The 20,446-nt window shown below is 37.2% G+C and overlaps 2 protein-coding genes across 2 annotated transcripts in view; one reads left to right on the top strand and one right to left on the bottom strand.

The window, feature by feature from the left end:
* LOC135748239 (uncharacterized) overlaps nucleotides 1-20,446 on the top strand; it is a 180,797-nt gene that overhangs the window by 130,508 nt on the left and 29,843 nt on the right. The window lies entirely within an intron of this gene.
* On the bottom strand, nucleotides 6,593-19,585 carry LOC135721134 (cell adhesion molecule CEACAM3-like). Its single transcript, XM_065243298.2, has 11 exons — nucleotides 19,294-19,585; nucleotides 16,515-16,553; nucleotides 15,260-15,565; nucleotides 14,437-14,733; nucleotides 13,651-13,689; nucleotides 12,848-13,144; nucleotides 10,140-10,184; nucleotides 9,514-9,810; nucleotides 9,290-9,328; nucleotides 7,628-7,660; nucleotides 6,593-7,091 (listed from the first exon to the last, which is right to left on the bottom strand). Exons 1-11 carry the CDS (start codon nucleotides 19,580-19,582, stop codon nucleotides 7,003-7,005), a joined length of 1,770 nt encoding a protein of 589 aa, XP_065099370.2. The 5' UTR covers nucleotides 19,583-19,585; the 3' UTR covers nucleotides 6,593-7,002.

The raw sequence follows: 20,446 nt of genomic DNA, 5'->3' as shown, positions 1-20,446 counted from the left end.
GTTCCCCTGCGCTGCCGAGATGGGGTCCGAGGAGGAGAACAGAGGTGGCCGCCGCAGGACGCCGACGACGAGAGGCAGACTGAGGAGCCGGCGTTGGTGGACCAAGGGCAGCTCTCATCCGCCGGGGCACGATCTAGGAGATCGCCTCAGTCTGCGCAGCGGAGCTGTATGACTCCCCGGGCTCGCCGAAGAGGCCGGTCTGTGAGACAGGAGCATTCATGAAGTTGTTCCGTCATATAAGCCAGACATAGCCAAAGGTGGCGATCTTGAACACTGTGGTGGACATCGCACGACTGAAGGTCGCGGCTTCCCTCGTATATCTCTAAAGCCTTCGCTTGGTGAACCTGCAGTACGTTAATGCGTGCAGGGCTGAAGCCGCGTCTCCGCATGCCTGATGGGCAGCGCCCATAACCGGACGACTGTCTATACAAACACGGGAGGGAAGGGTTGGGTGGTCCCTCCAGGAACGCAGCTGCATCGCAACCCCCCGCTCCACAGAAGGGATCCCCCCTTAGCGGCTCCGTTAGTGAGGGAGATGAGGGGTGAAAGCTGAACGGCCGAGATGGCCGCAAATCACGTCAGCTCTTCGTGCCGTCGGGAAAGGCAGGCACAGGAGGTGAGGACCGTAGAGGCCCGGGCAGCTCCGAAGTACCAATCATGTGGGCGGGACGGTTCGGGCGGAGAGGGATTAACCCCTCCAACTCTACCGTTTCCGCCGCTCGAGCGTCACGGCCGCCATCTCCGGGACGACTCCGCCTCGGAGGGAAAAAATGGGCACCCCTCTGATGCTGCAGAAGTGACGGGACCAGAAGGAGGTCCAATGGATTCGTGCTCGTTTTGTATAGATAGTGCTCGATGCCCAAGCACAAAGACAGCGCTCGTGACCGTCACTGGAATCCCTGTACTTCTCGCATCCAAGATCGCACAGAGGAAAAGCTATCCTGAAAAGGACGCTGATCTCCGAATATACGAGAGAGTGGCTGTCTTTAAAAAGACACAGAGCTCTCACGTATCACTCTTTAGGGAAATCACTCTTTAGGTGCTCAGCTGATGATGCGCACAGGGAGAGGCAACGCACACACTAAACTCAAAACAAAAAATATGCAGAGCAGTGGAATACTGCGAGCGTCCGCTGTGTCAGTACTGCTTGTCAATCAACTTCAGCAACCGTTCCCAGAAGAGCAGAGAGTAGCTTCTCAGTAGCAGATAATGCCGGCTTTCGAAGCGAAAAAAGCTAATTTCCATATTTGCACCTGTGGCTTATATACGCACCTGGCGGGGCGGCGCCAGCATTATGCAAATATCTCAATGCCAAGTTCATTGGCGTTTTAGTAGAGTACGAAGCAGATTGGTCTCTCTAAGCGAGTTCCCAATTCGTCGGTCACGACGTGACGTCATAGTGACCGACTGAAAGGGAACTGTGGTTATCATTTTCTGACATCTTTTGGCGTTAACAACTCTCATAGAAGCGCATTGCTGGCACCAAGTGGGCAAACGCTGAAGTGTCGACAGAGAGGGGAAACCTCATTTAACTCTTTCACCGCCAGCGTTTTTAAATAAAGTTGCCAGCCAGCGCCAGCGTTTTTCATGATTTTGTGTTTAAGTTTAATGCCTTCCAGAAAATGTTCTTCTTTAAATAAATAAACATACAATATACCAAATGAAAGAACAGACCCTCTGCTTTCAAACAAAAAAAAAACGTTTCATCCTACCTTTAGTGGTTCTTTTGCAATCAGCTTTTGAATATGGGTAGGTTTTTGCAAAAACACCATATTTTGAGCAAAAAAGCAAAAATAATTCCATTTTTGTGACGGACTTTTCATAGAGATCCCATTCAGAGCGATCTTTAAAACAGACACGGACATGCAGCAGCTTGTCATAGGGCAATACTTCCGGTTTTAAAAAGTTGCGGAAGGGCGCCACCTGGTGGATAATAGCGGTATTGCGGAAAGACGGAAAATCTCGTCATTGGCGGGGAAGCGCATTTTTTTCCTCGTAATATGAGTTTAATATACAAAACTTTGGTGGATTTAGGCTGTAAAAAATGTTATGTTGCCTATTTAACGTTAATTGGATGTGTGTAGTTTTTATTTCAATCGTATGTCGTCCCAGCAAACACAGAACGTTCCCCTATTGTTAGTTTTTGGTTATATTTTGGTTATTTTTTTTGGGAACCAAATAATAACGTTCTGGGAATGTCCTTTTTAGGTTTTATTTTTTGTAACCATAAAATAACGTTCCCATAACGTTGCAGGGTGGTTATTTTTAAATAACATAAAAATAACTTATACAGGACGTTATTTTTTGTAACCATAAAATAACGTTCCCATAACGTTGCAGGGTGGTTATTTTTAAAATAACCTAAAAATAACTTATACAGAACGTTATTTTTTGGGTATTTTTTGCAACCATAAAATAACGTTCCCATACTGTTGCAGGGTGGTTATTTTTAAATAACCCAAAAATAACTTATACAGAACGTTATTTTTTGGTTATTATTTTGGAACCATAAAATAACGTTCCCATAACGTTGCTGGGTGGTTATTTTTAAAATAACCTAAAAATAACTTATACCTAACGTTCTCTAATGGTTATTTTTTGGTTATGTTTTTTTTTAAGGAAATTAAGTGAACGCATAATTAAACCCATTATTCCTTAAGTGTGCACGTCTGTTAATGCAGAGGAGCATGCGCTTACCTCGCGCTTTTCACGAGCACACGCTTTCTCTTGTGCTCAGCAAAAACTGCGAATTCGCATAATTTAAAAAACGGTTAACGGTTTTCTTTCCTCAGAGACATACATTAGCGTTTCATTTTTTCTCTTTCTTGATTAAGTAACTAGAATGGTAAGAAAGAGACCGCACTCAGGGACTGAATCAAATACAAAAACTGTATTAAAATACCGAATCGTGTTCACAGGCCATAACAAACACAAAGACAAACGTTTCGGGCTTAGCCCATCATCAGTGTCACAACTTCGAAACACGTCATAAGGCGCTAATGCCTCTTATAGGTTCCTACACCAATCACTCCATATGTGAAAAAGGATACACCCATGATCATTACTGGCAATCAACCATTGGCTATAGTCATGAATATATTAAACAAGCTTGTCCAATAGAACATCCTATCAATCCCAACCATGATAAAATGTACTACGAGAGACAAAAATATAATAAACTTCAAAAAAACAAAAAATTTTTTTTTTTTTTTTTTTTTTAGGGAAATTAAGTGAACGCATAATTAAACCCATTATTCCTTAAGTGTGCACGTCTGTTAATGCAGAGGAGCATGCGCTTACCTCGCGCTTTTCACGAGCACACGCTTTCTCTTGTGCTCAGCAAAAACTGCGAATTCGCATAATTTAAAAAACGGTTAACGGTTTTCTTTCCTCAGAGACATACATTAGCGTTTCATTTTTTCTCTTTCTTGATTAAGTAACTTAAATATGTGAGAAAATTTTTTATATATATGAGTGATTTCCGATCGATTTGAGGAGAATATGATGTTAGAAACTTTTTATTGTCAAAAAATAGCCGTCTAACTGTGGTAAGATCTTTTTACCTAAAGTGAATGAAATGTTTATTTATTTGTCATTTCGTTTTTACTTCAGTGTCTAACATTATTTTAGCGATTTATTTTCTTTCTTCACTAGTAACTTTAATATGTGAAAACGAAAATATATTTTAATAATTTCCATGAAGGAGAATGTGATGTAAGAAGCTTTTGATTGTTGTAAAAGAGCTATTCGGCTAACGTTAAACTGATCTGTTAACCTGAAGTGAATGAAATGTTTATGTATTTGTCAATAGGTTTGACCTCAGTCTAACATTTATTCTAGCGGTTTATTTTCTTTCTTCATTTAGTAACTATGTGAGAACATATATATATTTTAGTGATTCCCAGATGTTTTTGATTATTGTAAATTAATAAAGGAGAGGCAGCTAACTGCTGTGGTAAGATTTATTAATCCAAAGTTAATTAAATGTTTATTCATTTTCAATAAGTATCTGTTCGTTATATAACGTTAGAATAACGTTAAACTAACCTAAAAACAACATTCTATTTCGGTAAAGAAAACTTTCCTGGCTAACCAAAAACAAACCTAAAAAAATAACATTATGGGAACCAAAAACTAACGTTAGGGGAACGTTTTTAGAACCAAAAACTAACGTAAGGAAAATTGTTAGCTGGGGTGTATATTGACCCAACTGACACACATTTTATGAACTTGCAGATATTGTGTTTATGGATGACAGGGTTTAATCTGGTTTTCCTCATATCCCTTTGTTGTAAAACTGTTAATTTTGAGGATATGTCTGTGATCCTTTGTCTTGTTTTGTTAAATTGCAGACGTGGGTCACCAAAAAGCCTGGAGTCGGTGTTGTGGGGCTTCAACAGTAGGCCTAATACTCCCTCTTGTTCACTTTAATTTTACTATTAACTTAACCTTTAAAGGCCTATAAATGGCTGTTTCAGACACAACCTGAGTAAAAACAACCCTTAAACTGACTTTGCTTTACTGAATGAAAAGTCTCATGCAACATCAGATCAGTGGTTTAGCACTATTGCGAATGTTATTTGAATCTGTTCTGCGAGCTGTTGAAGCTCCTTTGTTATTTGACTAAACCTAAAACTATTTATACTTTGATTTACTATTATATCAGTTTTTATTAAAAAGTGTAGAGTTCAATAAACGTTTTCACAACACTGATAAACAGGCTCGTAATGATTTTCTTATCCTCTGATTTTTCCTCAAAAGATGAAATTCACAACAAAATTAGAGTAGAATTATTTTTAATATGACACAAAATCCACAATAGCCTGTGAACTTAATAATATCTTATAGTCACAATGCAATATATATGAGATTATTATCACTAAACTGCATACTGTACACACACACACACACACACACACACACACACACACACACACACACACACACACACACACACACACACACACACACACACACACACATTCTGGTTTCCATGTTTTGTGGGGACATTCCATAGACGTAATGCATTTTATACCATACAAACTGTATATTCTATTCCCCTTCCCTGCCCCATTCCCTAACCCCAACCATCACAAAAACCTTTCTTGTACCTTAGATTTTCAATAAACATCATCTTGTTAGATTTATAAGCTTGTTTCCTCATGGGGACATCAAAATGTCCCCACAAGGTCACAAAAACACTGGTATTCCTATCTTTGTGGGGACAATTGGTCCCCACAACGTGATAATTACCAGGTACACACACACACACGCACACACACACACACACACACACACACACGTCTATATAGATTTTTGTATCACTTACAAAGAAAAATAGGCAAATATTAGATTAAAATGGTATTTTCTATTCTGTTTTGCTTTTTTTACATCCATATTGATGTGGGTCAGCAAGGAATTTTTTCATGTGAACCTGCTCTTCCAAAGGTCTCTGCACGGCCCTGGTTAATTTCTTGTTTTAACAGGAAGCAGTAAAGCAGATTTGTTACTGTAGATCAGAAGTGGGGAACCCTGGGTCCTGGAGGGCCACTGTCCTGCAGAGTTTAGTTCCAACCCTAATCAAACAGTTGGAACTAAACTCTGCGGGACAGTGGACCTCCAGGACCAGGGATCCCCACCCCTGCTGTAGATCATACCTCTCAAAACTCCCATTTTCCCAGGAGTCTCCCGTATTTCACACCTATCTCCCAGCCCCTCCTGTTGTGTTATTTCTCCCGGAAAACTCCCGTAATTTAAACTTGCGTGTTGGCTGCTGGATCGTAGGTCAACAGGGCCGCCATATTAGTGGTGGCAACTTCTCCATCTATCTCATAGCAACTGGAGGTAAAAATGCCTCTGTCGTGTGCAGTTTGGAGGTGTCTTTTTTTTGTTTCATATAAAATTGTAACAAGTTAGGCTATATTAAATTGTTAGGGTTTCCTTAGTCTCAGCCTTAGACGTCACACCCACAGATTGTTGGCTAAACGTCTGATGTTTTTCATACACTTTTCTGGAAACCCTGTGAGAATTTCCAGGATACCTGAGTGTCACGAATAGGTTTCGGTCCCTGGAAAACAAAGCTCTGATGTTCCATTGAGGAAGAGAATCAGTCGTGTTCACGTGGATAATAATGACCAGTTATCATGATCAGCTAAACATTGGATTCTCAAAAACATGCAAAGTTCGCGGCTTAGACTCTCTAAAAGACGTCCAAGAGTTTTGCTTGAGGCAGTTAGTGGAGTCAAAAAGTTCGGTTCTCCTGAATTGCTTGTATGTGTTAAAAGTGGAGAGATGCTTCAAACAGATGTTTAACGGGAGCGTTTCATTGGTGTGGCTGTTGATGAAGTGCACAACGTTGTTCTATCGGGATTAATATTGTTTATTTACACTGAAAAAAATGATTCATTGAATTTAATAATTTTTTTAAAGGTAAGTGGTTGCAATCAATTTATTTAAGCTACATTTAAACAAAGGTTTTATATTTTATCTTACGTTACTAATCTTTTTTGTTTAAATGTAGCTTAAATAAATTGATTGCAACCACTTACCTTAAAAAAATTGATTAAATTCAATGAATAATTTTTTTCAGTGTAGATGCTATTCGGTTGCGGCTGGTTATTTCAATAACTGACTTGTTGCCAGCCGGCTCGTTATTGTGGGGAGTCCGAAAGGTGACGCTAGATGAAACAAACTGTGATTGGTTGTTTGACATGTTGGTCAAACAGCTCGTGGGTGGGCTTTGTCCAGAAAAAGCAGCAAAAAACAGACCTTCAGTATTGAAGGCCTGGCTACGCAAGACTAAGGTTTCCTAAAGTGAAAAATATGAGGAGGCATTGAGAGGTTGCTGAAAGTAGAGAAGGGTTTTGCATGTTAACATTTTTAGCGCTATAAAATCGAATGCAGACTGTCTCTCTTTGCTACCCCCAGACCCCCCCCCCCTCCTGAGGTCTCCCAGATTTTGGAATCCAAATGTTGACAGGTATGCTGTAGATGTTGATGATGTTACATTGCTGATGATGAGGATCTACCTGCTTCTTGTTTTAGTAAAGGCATCGTAACCGCCACTGATTCATCACTGACACCTGCTGAATCTGTCAGGAAGCACAAATGAAATCACAGATATTAAAAAGAAAGTTGTGTATTAATGGAGAACAAGACTGACAAAAATAATTTCAACAATTTACCATCAAAATACATTTACTAATAACATCTGCAAATCTGTTTAAACAATGAGCATCATCAATAGGACTTATTTTGATGCGTTTTAGTCTGGAATGCTTGATTCTGAAAATTCAGAGGATTTTACTCATCAGTTTAAATACAAAGACAAGATCTTCTGTCCTCTGACACGGAGAGAAATTTTTTATTAAAGTTTTGTCTCAAGTCTTAAATATTGTAAGATGCAATTTGCAGCCTCACCATTAGATGCTGCTTAAATATACCCAGTCCATTGTTACGTCTTAAAGGTTTACTGTGTAGATTTTGACATTTAGTGGTGATGTTGCGAATTGCAACCAACGGATCAGTCAATCCACTGCTCTCTTTTAAAAGTTTGGTCAGCTGTCAAATCTATTTTTAATTTGTGAGTCAGAGAGATTTATAGATTGACAGATGTACTTAATCTTACCTGAGTTTGGCCGGATCTGAATGTTTCCAAGACCTTTGTTGAAAACAAAATCATTAATACGCAATGTAAAGAAAATTAACAAACACTTTATTTACTTCACCTAAGCTGCATAAACAACTGCACATGACTGTAATTTAATTCAATTAGGTTTAAACTGTTTTAGAGAAAGCTAATACAAGATTAAGTGAATTTTATAAAATAAATAAATTTTTCATAATTTCTGTATTGAGTGTGCCATGTGATCCTATGTGCATCATGCATCATGTCAAAATATGTGCCTGCTGCAGACATTTTGAATGGGTTCATGATAAAACATGATGCGCAAACCCCCTGACTTACTAAAAACAGAGTTTAATAAATGATTTTGATTTTATTTGACCACTTAAATGTAAAACTATGAAACAGTACTCTGAGTCATACATTAAAATACATACAGTAAATAGTCAGGGATAACACAATAAAGCCCAAAGACTTATTTCTATTGTGGTCCCTATTTTCCAATTTTTTCTATCTTCTTTACTTAAAGAGCACATATTTTGTTGTTAAAAACTTTTTTTTTTGTTTTTTATTTGTTTTTTATGTGTTTGTATGGTTTATCGTTCTAAAAATACATTATTTTCCACATACCGTACATTTTTGTAGCTCCAGATTTCAGTCTTAAAACGCACTGATTTCGAGTTAACTCGTCAATTAAAAGAAAACGCTACCCTGCCAATGAGGAGTTTTTATGGCAATCCATATTTACAATGTATATGTTTTGAGGATCGCTCTGAATCTAATCTCTATCAAAAGTCCTTCACAAAAATCCAATTATCTCAGCTTTTTGCTCAAAATTTTTATTTTTAAGGAAACCTACCCGTATTTGAGAGGTGATAAAAAAGTAAAAAATGTAGGTAGGATGAAACTTTTTTGTTTGTTTAAAAGCAGATGGTCTCTTTTTTTTAATTTGATATATTGGAGGTTTATATATTTAAAGAAGAACATTTTCTGGAAGGCATTAAACTTATATGAAAATCCTAAAAAAATGCTGCCAACTTTTTTTTTAAACTCTGGCGGGGACAGGGTTAAACTTAATGAGATTAGTTTTAGTGCACTTACAGTCGTATGCAAAATTTTAGGAACCAACAAAATGTTGACCCAGGACCACATCCTACTTGATGAAATCACGTTCACCACATGGGTGATGCAATAATATATGATCACATTTTACACCTTTACTTTAATGCAAATCTAAAAAAATTTTTTTTTAATTTTCCATGTATATCCTTTCTCCCAATATAAACATGTAAACAAAACAAAACCAATGATGTGAAAGACATTTTTAAAACACTTTATTTTCTACTGATTAGAATCATAAATCAAAAAAGATTTCTATTTTACTGTCAACAAAACGAAAATAATCCACACTTGTCTTTCAATTCCTCCAGAAAACAGCGTGAGTTTACATTTATTTCAGACAGAAATCTTTTGGATTAGTTTATTGTGAAATTAGGACAAATAATGCACAGTATCGCTTTGTGGCAGTGCAGCTTGAGAATTTGAAATTCATAGTATTTTAATTTGAATAAAAAACAGGAGACCCCCCTAACCTCAATGCTTATAGGCCAGGGACCACCCCAGCCCCCCCCCCCCCCCCCCTCCAAAATCAAAAACTGCTCTTACCTGATTTCAGCTGGATCTGAAAGTTTCCTTGAGCGTCTGCTGTTAAAAACAAAAATCACCCAATCAGTTAACAGAGTTACTTTGTGAAGGATCATTTGACCACAATTTCTGATTTCCACTAGCTGTATTTACATCTGTTTTATTAAGTAATGTAAAAGGTAAAAAGGTTTTTTACTGTTTTAGTAAATGCTGATATAAGATGAAGTGAATTATTATTGAGTTACCATTAACATCAACATTAAATACTATGTAAGCGATTTTTCCATCAGCTTTGGTCAGCTGTAGTGTATAATCTCCTTTATCTGTTTGACTGATATCTAAGATGGTGAGATCTCCAGTCTCTGGGTTCATATCCAGTCTGCGTCTGAATCTCTCATCATCTGTATATGAAGTCTTGTTCCTGTCTCCATTCATTCCAGTTACAAGAATGGTTTTATCTTCTGACGTCCACTCTACCTCATCACCTTGTTGTATTTTAACTTCAGTGAGTATGGTGACAGATCCTCCCTTCTTAGCTTGCACTGTTTCAAACAGCAATGAAAACAAACAGAAAACATAATTTAGGAAAACTACCAAGATAGCAATCACCCAAAATAAATATCACAGCCTCATCTGGCTACTGTGAGTCACCTTAAAAAATCCACAATTTTCTTTAAAAGCACATAAAGAAGCTACAACATAGCCAACACAGGACAAATATGTAATTGTCTAAGTCAATATATAGAGAAAAAATGCTTTTTGCACTAAAAAGTCAATTTGTAGGTCAGCTGTCAAATCTATTTTTAAAATATAAAAATTAATTCAGAATGATTTGTTAGATTCAGAGATTGACAGGTGTACTGAATCTTACCCGAGTTCTGCCGGTTCTGAATGTTTCCATGAACTTTGGCTGGTACTGTAAAACAAACATCATCCAATCAGTTCAAACAGTTACTTTGTGAAGTGCTTCTAACACATCAACTTGTTTGTCCTCAAAATTGAGATGTTAGAAGCAGGATAAATGGGCAAGTGTAAGGATCTGAGTGACTTTGACAAGGGTAAAATTGTGATTGCTAGACGACTGGGCCAGTGCATCTCCAAAACTGCAGCTCTTGTGGGGTGTTCCCGGTGTGCAGTGGTCAGTACCTATCAAAAGTAGTCCAAGGAAGAAAAATAGGTGAACCGGTAAGTGGTTCGATCCAACAGACGAGCCATAGTAGCTGAAATTGCTGAGAAAGTGAATGCTAGTTCTGATAGAAAGGTCCAGTGGAGTCCATTCTGTGACGTTTTGGTGGCAAAAGGAGGACCTACACAATAACAGGCAGGTGGTCATAATGTTAATGACCCCCCGCTGCGCAAGTATTAAACGAGCAGCAGATGCAAAACCAAATCAGGTTTTTTTACTTCAAAAGCCGGCAGATCATCTGCACGTGAAAATTTCCTTCCTGCTTGAAAGTTCTCTGCTTGCCTGAAGTTGGTTGGGCAGACAGCACTGCAGCGGAGGCTCGAATTTTTTCCATCTCTTTCTCAGTTTTGAACTTGAGTTAGAAGTTTGAATGTGTGCGTTGCCACTTCCCTGTGTGCTTCATCAACTCAGCACAGCACAATAAGCAATTTCCTTAAAAAGAGCAGCACGAGTTGATTGTCTTTTTAAAGACGGTCGTTCACTCGTGTCACGGCACAGAGTGTCTTTTTAGAGATGTCATTTTGTCCGTGTTCTAGTTCTGGATGCGGCAAGTATGTGGGTCCCCAAGATGGCCACTATCACTCGTGCCTTGGTATAGAGCATGCAGACGCTGCATTTATGGAGGGCACGTGTTCCGTCTGCGAGAACATGACCCTCTTGGATTTGAGAAGGGTTTCATACCTCCCGGTACGTCACCCCCTCCCTTCAGTTGCATAGCCCCAGTAAAGGTGCGGTGGCAAAGATCCGGAAGGACGATCTCCATATACCAATGCTGAATCGGTGCGCTGGTTCATCCAGTGGCTCTCAGCACCCTGATACACAGCTTGAGGTTCCAATTGAGAAAGATGATGTGTGTTCTACGACGCCTTCAGTCTCTGTCGGTAGTTTTCCGTGTCTGTCGTAGCATCGGAGGGGGGCCGTCATTTTCGGATGCCGACTCTGATCCACTCCCCCTTTGGGTAGGGCTCCAGAGCCTTTGTTCGACCCCAAGATGGCAGCCATGCTCGCTTGGGCGGTGGCGGCAGTCAGTTTGGAGTGGACACAGCCTCCCCCTCCCAAACTGTCGTGCCTCGATGACTGGTACTTTGGGACTGCAAGGACATTGCAGCCACAACTACACATAACTTTCAGTTCATCCGGTCGTGGATAATCCTGTATTCCTCCCAGAACCACCGTCATCCTCTTCTTCTATCTTCAGCAGGTGTGTCGAGCGGCTTAGGACCCTCACAATGCAGTTTCACCTGCCCAAACTCTCATCAGCGGAGCCAGGTGAGTGTTACATCACACAACACCTCTGTCGGTGTGGTCAAAAAGCAAACATCAGCGATCACCTCTACTCGCCACGGGTACACTGGTCGTCCCTTTAATCCCTCTTGTTTGGTATCTTGGGGCTTGGCAACAGCTTCCCAGCCCATAATTTTGGCTTTTCCGCACAATCTGCCTCGATTTCGCTTGACATCCACCCCAAATTCTCAGGCATTCGCTTCACCATGGTGAGAGCTGCCGATTCGCACATACTACGTGCAGAGATCACTGTCCCAAGGACACAATCCAGCTGGTCTCTCCAGCTGAGATGAGGTCAGGGTTTTACAGCCCTTACTTAATTATAGCCAAGAAATGTGATGGGTTGCGAACGATCTTGGACTTGCGTTCATGCGCGAGTGCTGGGCGCATGCACGAGTGCTGACCTCGAATGCTGGCATGTGGTGTGCATGTGTTTATTTGTTTGTTCATTTATTTTAAACACTAAATAGAATCTTAGATAAATGTTATGGCAATGTTGAAGGTGCTTTTGTAACAAGATCACAACCCCTGACATTTATATAAACACAGGATTACAAGTCAGTGTAAATAGAAAGAAGCTTTAAACTAATCAGATCACATCATTTAATGGAAAATGGATAGAAAAGATGGATCTGTCTAAAAAAATATTAAGTATACATGGATCATTTCCCTAAATGTGAATATATATATATATATTTATTTGAGTATATATATATTTTTTTGGATTTATTCAGTAAAGCACTGTCATCTCAGACACATGGGAGCAGACATAAATAAATGTGTTTGTCTCACATTACTGCTTAAATTAGTTAATGCTGGACAGGAGTTTTCGACACTGGCATTTTACACCGTAAAAAAAATATTCGATAATTCTAACTCTTGTCTTTATTCATGTCTTATGGTGTTTGTCTTTGAAAATTAAATCCTTAGTTTATCTGTTTAGCTGGGAATGCTACAACGGTAATTCAGTTTTCCATTATGTTTAATGCACTAACAAATAAATAATGTAAAGTAAAACTGTATGAATACACTGAATATATATTTAGGTTTTAAAGTGTGTTGCTATAAGATGAAGTGATTTATTAAATACCAAGTGTTGAGTTGCTCACCGAATACATCAACTTTAAATAGTATATATTTGATTTTTCCATCAGTGTTGATCAACTGTAGTGTATAAACTCCTTTATCTCGCTCTCTGATATCTCTGATGATGAGATCTCCAGTCTGAGCGTTCATCTTCAGTCTGTCTCTGAATCTCTCATCCTCCGTATATAAAGTCTTGCTGTCGTCTCCATTCATTCCAGCTACAAGAGTGCTTTTATCTTCTGAAGTCCACTTCATCTTATCACGTTCTTGTATTTTAACTTTAGTGTATAAAGTGACACATGTTCCCTGCATAGCTTCCACTGTAACAGGCAGCAAACACACATGAACACAAACAGAAAACATTATTCAGAAAAGCTTGGAAAACTGATTGATTCAGGAGAACTTATTGGTTAGTGGCAATGTACTAAGATAACAACCACCGCAAATTAATTTCACGGCCTCATTCTTCGGGTACTGTGAGTTGCTGTTTAATACATACAAATAAATAATTTAATATCAATCTGTATAATTAATATATTTTTTATTTAAAAATGACTAAACCAAATGTTAATCTAGGGGTAAGGTTGTGAATTGCAACCGACGGCTAAGTCCACAGCTCACCCTTCTCTTTCAAAGTACATATTGAAGATACAATATCTGATGCAGGACAACGATGTCGTTGTCTGAGTCAGCATTTATAGACAATAGTTTCTGTCATTTTGTAGGTCAGCTGTCAAATCTATTTTTAAAATCATTCCTAAATATTAATTCATTTTGATTTCTCAGTCATAGAGATTAAAAGATTGACAGGTGTACTTAATCTTACCTGAGATCGGCTGGATCTTATTGTTTCCTTGAGCTTTGGCTGTTAAAAACAAAAATCATCCAATCAGTTATCACAGTTACTTTATGAGGAATCATATTCATCACATAATTTCTGATTTTCACCGGCTGTATTTACAACTGTTTAATTAAGCAATGTAAAATGAGCATAAATATTAGGGATGTCCCAATCAGGTTTTTTTGCCCTCAAGTCTGATTTCTTTTACATATAATGTTTTCTCTTCAGCAGTATTCAAATCACAGGAAAGGAACTATACAGTATTATTCTCTACAACGGTAACTTAAAAAATATATAAAAATATAAATCAGAAAATGTAACACATTATTACATACAATAATATTAAACATAATAATATGAAACAACTATAGACCTCTTTCTTATAGACCTCATTATTTATTTAAATACTTGCCAATGGCAAATCTCTACCAGCATATACCATTCAATATGTTTATCTTGTTTTTGCCGTGGTTCTGTTTATTAAAATTAGAATAGGAAGTTTGGTTGTAGTATGATAGATGGTAAATATAAATTAATTAAGAATTGTAGGCTTATATACTGTATCATTCGTGATTTCTTCCGTTGGTTTATATAGGCGTATGGTATGTGTTTTGTTGAAGTTGTAGATTGGACAGCCTAGATTGGAAATTGGTATTTTATGTGCAGCGCTGTCAAATAGTGGAGAAACTATGGCACATTTTAATACGTTCTCAAGAGAATGTTTATATGAGATGAAGTGAATATTTATATCAGAAATGTTGAGTTACTTACCAATGACATCTACATTAAATATTCTGTATGTGATTTTTCCATCAGCTTTGGTCAGCTGTAGTGTATAAACTCCTTCATCTGTCTGTCTGATATCTGTGATAGTGAGTTCCCCAGTCTCAGGGTTCATCTCCAATCTGTCTCTGAATCTCTCATCATCTGTATATGAGGTCTCGCTGTCGTCTCTATTCATTCCAGTTACAAGAGAGGTTTTATCTTTTGAGGTCCATGTCACCTCATCACCTTGTTGTATTTTAACTTTAGTGAGTAGAGTAACAGATCTTCCCTTCATAGCTCGCACTGTTTCAATCATGAAAACAGACAGAAAACATCATTCAGGAATGCTTGATTCTGATTGGCCAATGGCAATTTCCACAAAAGTTCACAGATAACAACAGCCTGAATTTAACACAATAACACGTAATAATTCAGGTGTCACTGACTTTAAATTTGACCATGAATGAAAATTGGAAGGGGTCTGGGAGTACATAACAATCAACCTGTGTCAAATCTGAGGTCTACAACAACTGAATTATTATATAGTCAGTATATTATGGATGTTTATTGTAGTGGGGCTTTGGAAATGTCCATCCAGTCATCCTTCACCTAAAGCACCCAGTAAATAAAGTAGCATAATTATGAAGGTGTGTAATATAAAACTTTATTATCACACTCATGTATGGTCAGCTGGGTTTATTTCTACTTCACATTGGGGTTCTGATCATTCTATAAGGATTTATTCTGTGATAACAACTGGATGACTGTACTTGATAATCCCTTACAATAACTGAAGCCATTTTCTTTTCAGATACATCCATCCACTCACCATAGAAAGCCAGATTAAATTTTCTCTCTTTGTTCCCATTGCTGTTCTTGATCTGAACTTTATATTCTCCAGTGTGTTCAGTTCTGATGTTTCTGATGGTGAGATCTCCTGTCTGATGTTTTACCTCCAGTCTGTCTTTAAATCTCTCATCAATATAGTCATATAGTGTAGATTCATTAGTGCCTCCAATGTATCGAGCTATACGCATATCTTCAAATGTCCACATTATCTCATCATCTCTCTGGATTCTTGTAACACCAGTGTCTAAAGTGACAAATTCCCCCACCTTTCCTGTTCTTACTCTTGCTTCATTTATAACAGCAGCCCATAGATGAAAAAACACAGATCAACATCAGATAAAGTCCATGTACAGGAGAACATTTACAGTTTATATTTACTACATCATTCATAGGATTTTACTCATCAGTTTAAATACAGAGAATAGATCTACTATCTGACACAGCTGATAGAAACTTTCTATTAAGTACACTCTCAAGCCTAAGTTCATTGACTAAAAAAACTTAAATCCACATCAGATGCTCAGGAACTACAAGATTAAAAGATGAGTTTAATTTGTGTTTTTTTTCTTTATACATACTGACTTATAATCACATTTTTAAATCTAATGCACTGTGTAGATTTTAGTGTGTGCAGCATCTAGCGGTGATGTGATGTGATGATGTGAATTGCAACCAATGGCTCAGTCCACAGTACTTTTTGTACATTTTGTAGCTCAGCTGTCAGATCAAATTTTAAAATACTTTTTAAAATTCAATTTAAACTCAATTCAGATTGATCTTATGAGTTATAGAGATTTAAAGATTGGTGTACTTTAATTCAATATTCAATTCAATTTTATTTATATAGCACTTTTCCCAATTTTTTACTTGTGAACATTTTAAAAAGCAGCTTTACATTAATAAAAACAAGAGACTTGGGGAGACTTGAGTCGTATTTAGCACGGCCTGCCTAACAGTACTATCCAAAGTAATGCTAGTTTACCTGCCTTACCGAGGTTTTTTGATCATTGCTATTGCCTGTCTTCTTTTTACTTCTGCCTGTTGTTCTACAATTTTTATTCTTGAATTATCCCTTTGTACTGTTGTTTTGCCTACCTATGTACCTTTGCCTGTTTCATGTTTATGCTGTTTGTCTATTCCTTTGGATTTGACTGCTTGGAAAAACGACTGCAAAAGGATTCCGCTTCTTCAGCATCCTCATTACAACTATAAGATTCATAAAAAAAGATTCTCACCTGAGTTCTGCTGCTTCAAAAAGTTTCCATAAACTTTGGCTGTTAAAAACAAAAATCACCCAATTATTTAACATAGTTCACATCACCAGAGCTGTCTAAACTATTACACATGACAATATTCAATTTTTGCTCTATAATGGTGATATAAGATGAAGTACACTGTAAAAAGTAATATGTTGAGTTTACTTAGAAAACCTGTGGAAACCGATTACCTTAAAATTTTCTAGTAAATTAATGAATCATTTTTGAGTTAGTAAAACTTAAAACAGCTTTGCAGAGTTAACTTCTGTATACACAGAAATTACATGAAAACTTGAGTAAAGGTAACTCAGTATAAGTTCAGCTAACTTACAATTTTAATTTAAGCTTAGTACAGACAACTCAAACTAAACAGTTACTATAACATGTCTGCCAGTTCAAATTACTAGAAAAATGTGTGGAAACTAGAATCTCCCAAAAACTGGAATACTAAAGTTAATTTAATTCAATGCTCATGTAGACTGTACTTAAACTTTTCAGTTCACTTAAGTTGGTATTTATTAAATAACATTTCATTAAACTTCATGATTAACTTTCTGTCAATCATTGATTAAACATCTTTATAAAAATGCACATCACACTTTATAACTATCAAGTGCTAATGCACTGATGACATTCACATTATTATTGTGAAAAAAAACATGATGTGTTGAATTGGGTCCATATACACCAAAGCTAATGATCACCTAAACGGTGACTTCACAGAAAACATTTTTACTACAAAAAATACATAAACAATACTAAGATATTTAACCTAGCTGCAAAACATCTTATTAACAAAGATTTAAGTGTCCCATCAGTTCTTATTCTTTGACCAAACATTAATCATTTAAATATTCAGGTGCAAGGTATTATGGGTATTCCTCACAGTACTGTGTACTTGTCATTTTAAATTCATAGCAAATCTCCTGTGTTAAATTAACACTGCTTGGTGTTTATCTAATCCACACCCAGATGGGTGTTAAAAACACTGAATCAATGTTGAAGTTAATGAGATAATGAAGTGATTGAGTCATTAACATGGATGACAAGTTTAACTTCTAAAGAACTGCTGTAAATCTGGTAAAATAAAGTAAGTCACCATTGTGCCGATTAGTGTTTCCTTTAGTTGGGTACTTGGGTCTTAAAGTTTAGTGTTAGTATACTTCTGTTCATTGTGGCTGTGTGTTTATTAAACACATCTGTTAGAGCAGAAGATTATAAGAGAAATGAGGTCTTAAACGGTTTATTACTATAAGGATGTAAATATTGTGATTCAATGAGCTCATACAAAAAATAATCATTGAATTTAAATATATAAATTTATGTGCTGTCCACACTGGGAAATCCAACAGTGCTGTAAAAAAAAAAAATTTACATTAATCAAATCTATGGTGTAAAACAGACACACTGAGACCCCAACAATCAGCCTATAAAACACAATCATGGTGACAATCAATAACAAAGCTTCATACCGCAATGCATGCTGGGTACCAGGATTGTATAAAACTCATTCATAACTCCCATGCATTGTGTCATGACAAAATTGTGCAACTTTCTTACCATTACCTGTCACCATTGTTGAGATTTGTATCAGAAGTAATGATGTCTCTCTTAAGCAACAAAAAAAAAACTAACGTATTATTCAGAACAGTGGTGTATGCATAAAGAATTATTTTTATATGCTTTATTTTCTTTGTTTATAATCAAACGTTTGAATGTGAAACGTACAAACACATATTTATTTAAATTTACTAAACAATTAAACAATCTCACATGCTCTGTAAAGGTTTTTCCTCTACATCAAGCAATGAACAAACGGTGTTATTAAAACACTGCTGTAATTGCTAAAAGAGGAGACTTGGTTCAGTAAAAGTCAAGGGACAAATGCCTAACTAAAGGAAACGTTAATCACAATAATGGTGACTTCAAATGAACCCATGCAAACAAACACAAACTGGTTGTGGTAAATGTCTATTTGACTTGTGATTGCATCACGTATGTAAACAGAAAGAAGATTTGTCTAAATCACGCGTGTGGATGCTGGAATAGTTGAGCACTTGTATTTTGTTCTTACAGCAGTTAAAAAGTTAAACTTATCCTTTTAGAAAATAACTCAAGTTATGATTTTAGTTTTCAAACAGAGATGATGATAAAGAGGCAAACATGATAGATTGCAGCTTTTGGAGGCATACACACAACAGTGTTCATTTAACACTGGGAATTTTGCTGTATTCATCTATTGCATTTAATATTTTGGCTTTCTTTATCATTTTAGTATTACTTTCTCCAGAAAAAGAGTCATTAAAATAAAAATGTAGTTGATTTGACACAGAATTAACCAGCAGGTGTTCACCATAAATGTCTTAATCATCACTTCATTATCTCATTTACTTCAACACTGATGTGTGTGTGTGTGTGCGCGCGCGTGTGTGTGCATGTGTGTGCGTGCGAGCGCGCGCGCGCGTGTGTGTGTGTGTGTGTGTGTGTGTGTGTGTGTGTGTGTGTGTGTGTTATTTCTTTGCACTATTTGAACAGTGAACAGTCATTTAGTACAACACACTCGATGCTTTAGAGTACTGCTTACTAAAGTTGCTTAGTTTAACTATTGCATTCACCTAAAAGTTCATACAGCACAGCATTATCAAGTAATATCAACAATTCTGTCCAAATTAGTTTTACTTACAAGCTTTTTTCAAGTAGATTCAGATATTACTTTTTACAGTGTAAAGGATTATATCAGAAGTGTTGAGTTACTCACCATTGACATCAACATTAAATATTCTGTATGTTATTTCTCCATCAGCTTTGGTCAGTTTTAGTGTATAAACTCCTTCATCTGTCTGTCTGATATCTGTGATGGTGAGATTTCCAGTCTTAGGGTTCATCTTCAGTCGGTCTTTGAATCTCTCATCATCTGTATATGAAGTCTTGCTGTCGTCTCCATTCATTCCAGTTACAAGAGTGCTTTTATCTTCTGAAGTCCACTCCACCTCATCACCTTGTTGTATTTTAACTTTAGTGGGTAGAGTAACACATCTTCCCTTCATAGCTCGCACTGTTTGATTCAGAAAACACAGGTGAATGCATGAATACTTGATTTTGATTGGCCAATGTTGATATTCTCAGATAACAACCGCCTGAAATAACCCACTGAGCAAAGCGTCTTAAAAAGACGTCATTTCGACGTCCCATGAGGAGCCAGAATGAAAGTTTTTATGACGTCTTTTTATGACCTGTTCTGAACATCCAAGATTGATGTCAAGGGGACCTCCACGCAAAGTAAAACTATTTAAAATGTGGCCTTTTTAAACATTATATGTGTATATATAATCTTTATATATGAATAAATGTTAAAAAATTTTGCTTATAGAAAATTCCCAAATACACCAGTTCCACCTTAACCGTCTGGTAGATAGGAGTTTTCCTTACTCAAACATGTTCTGAGGGCAGCAAGAATATGTTCACAAAAACGACCAATCAAAATGCTCGTTACTGGTTTAAGCCCTCAGCGGAGCCTTCAAGGCAGCTTCTGCAGTGAAGCAGTTCGAGCTCACCGTTGGTCAGATGAGTAGCGCAGATATGGTTAGATAGGAATGAGACTGTTCTTGAATTCAGCTCGAAATGTTTCGAGCATTTAAGTGACACGTTTTCACGTGTCCGTAGCACGACTTTCTTTTTCGTGCCAGTTTCATGTATTGGTTATTCAATTTTTTTTCCTTTTTTCAAACCATTGTCGATTGGGATTGGGGTTAGATTTGTGCGTTTTGTCACATTTTCAAACTGTTTTCGCGCGAGGATAAAGTTGAGTTTGGGTTAGAATGGCATTGTTTATACATTTATTTATGTAAAATTCAAATTGTTCTTGCTTGGGGTTAGAGTTGGGTTAGGGTGAGGATGTCATTTTATGTAAC

This window comes from Paramisgurnus dabryanus, chromosome 24 (genome assembly GCF_030506205.2).
Source record: "Paramisgurnus dabryanus chromosome 24, PD_genome_1.1, whole genome shotgun sequence".
Taxonomy (NCBI): Eukaryota; Metazoa; Chordata; class Actinopteri; order Cypriniformes; family Cobitidae; genus Paramisgurnus; species Paramisgurnus dabryanus.
The sequence above is the reverse complement of the archived record's forward strand: the minus strand, read 5'-3'. Positions and strand labels throughout refer to the sequence as shown.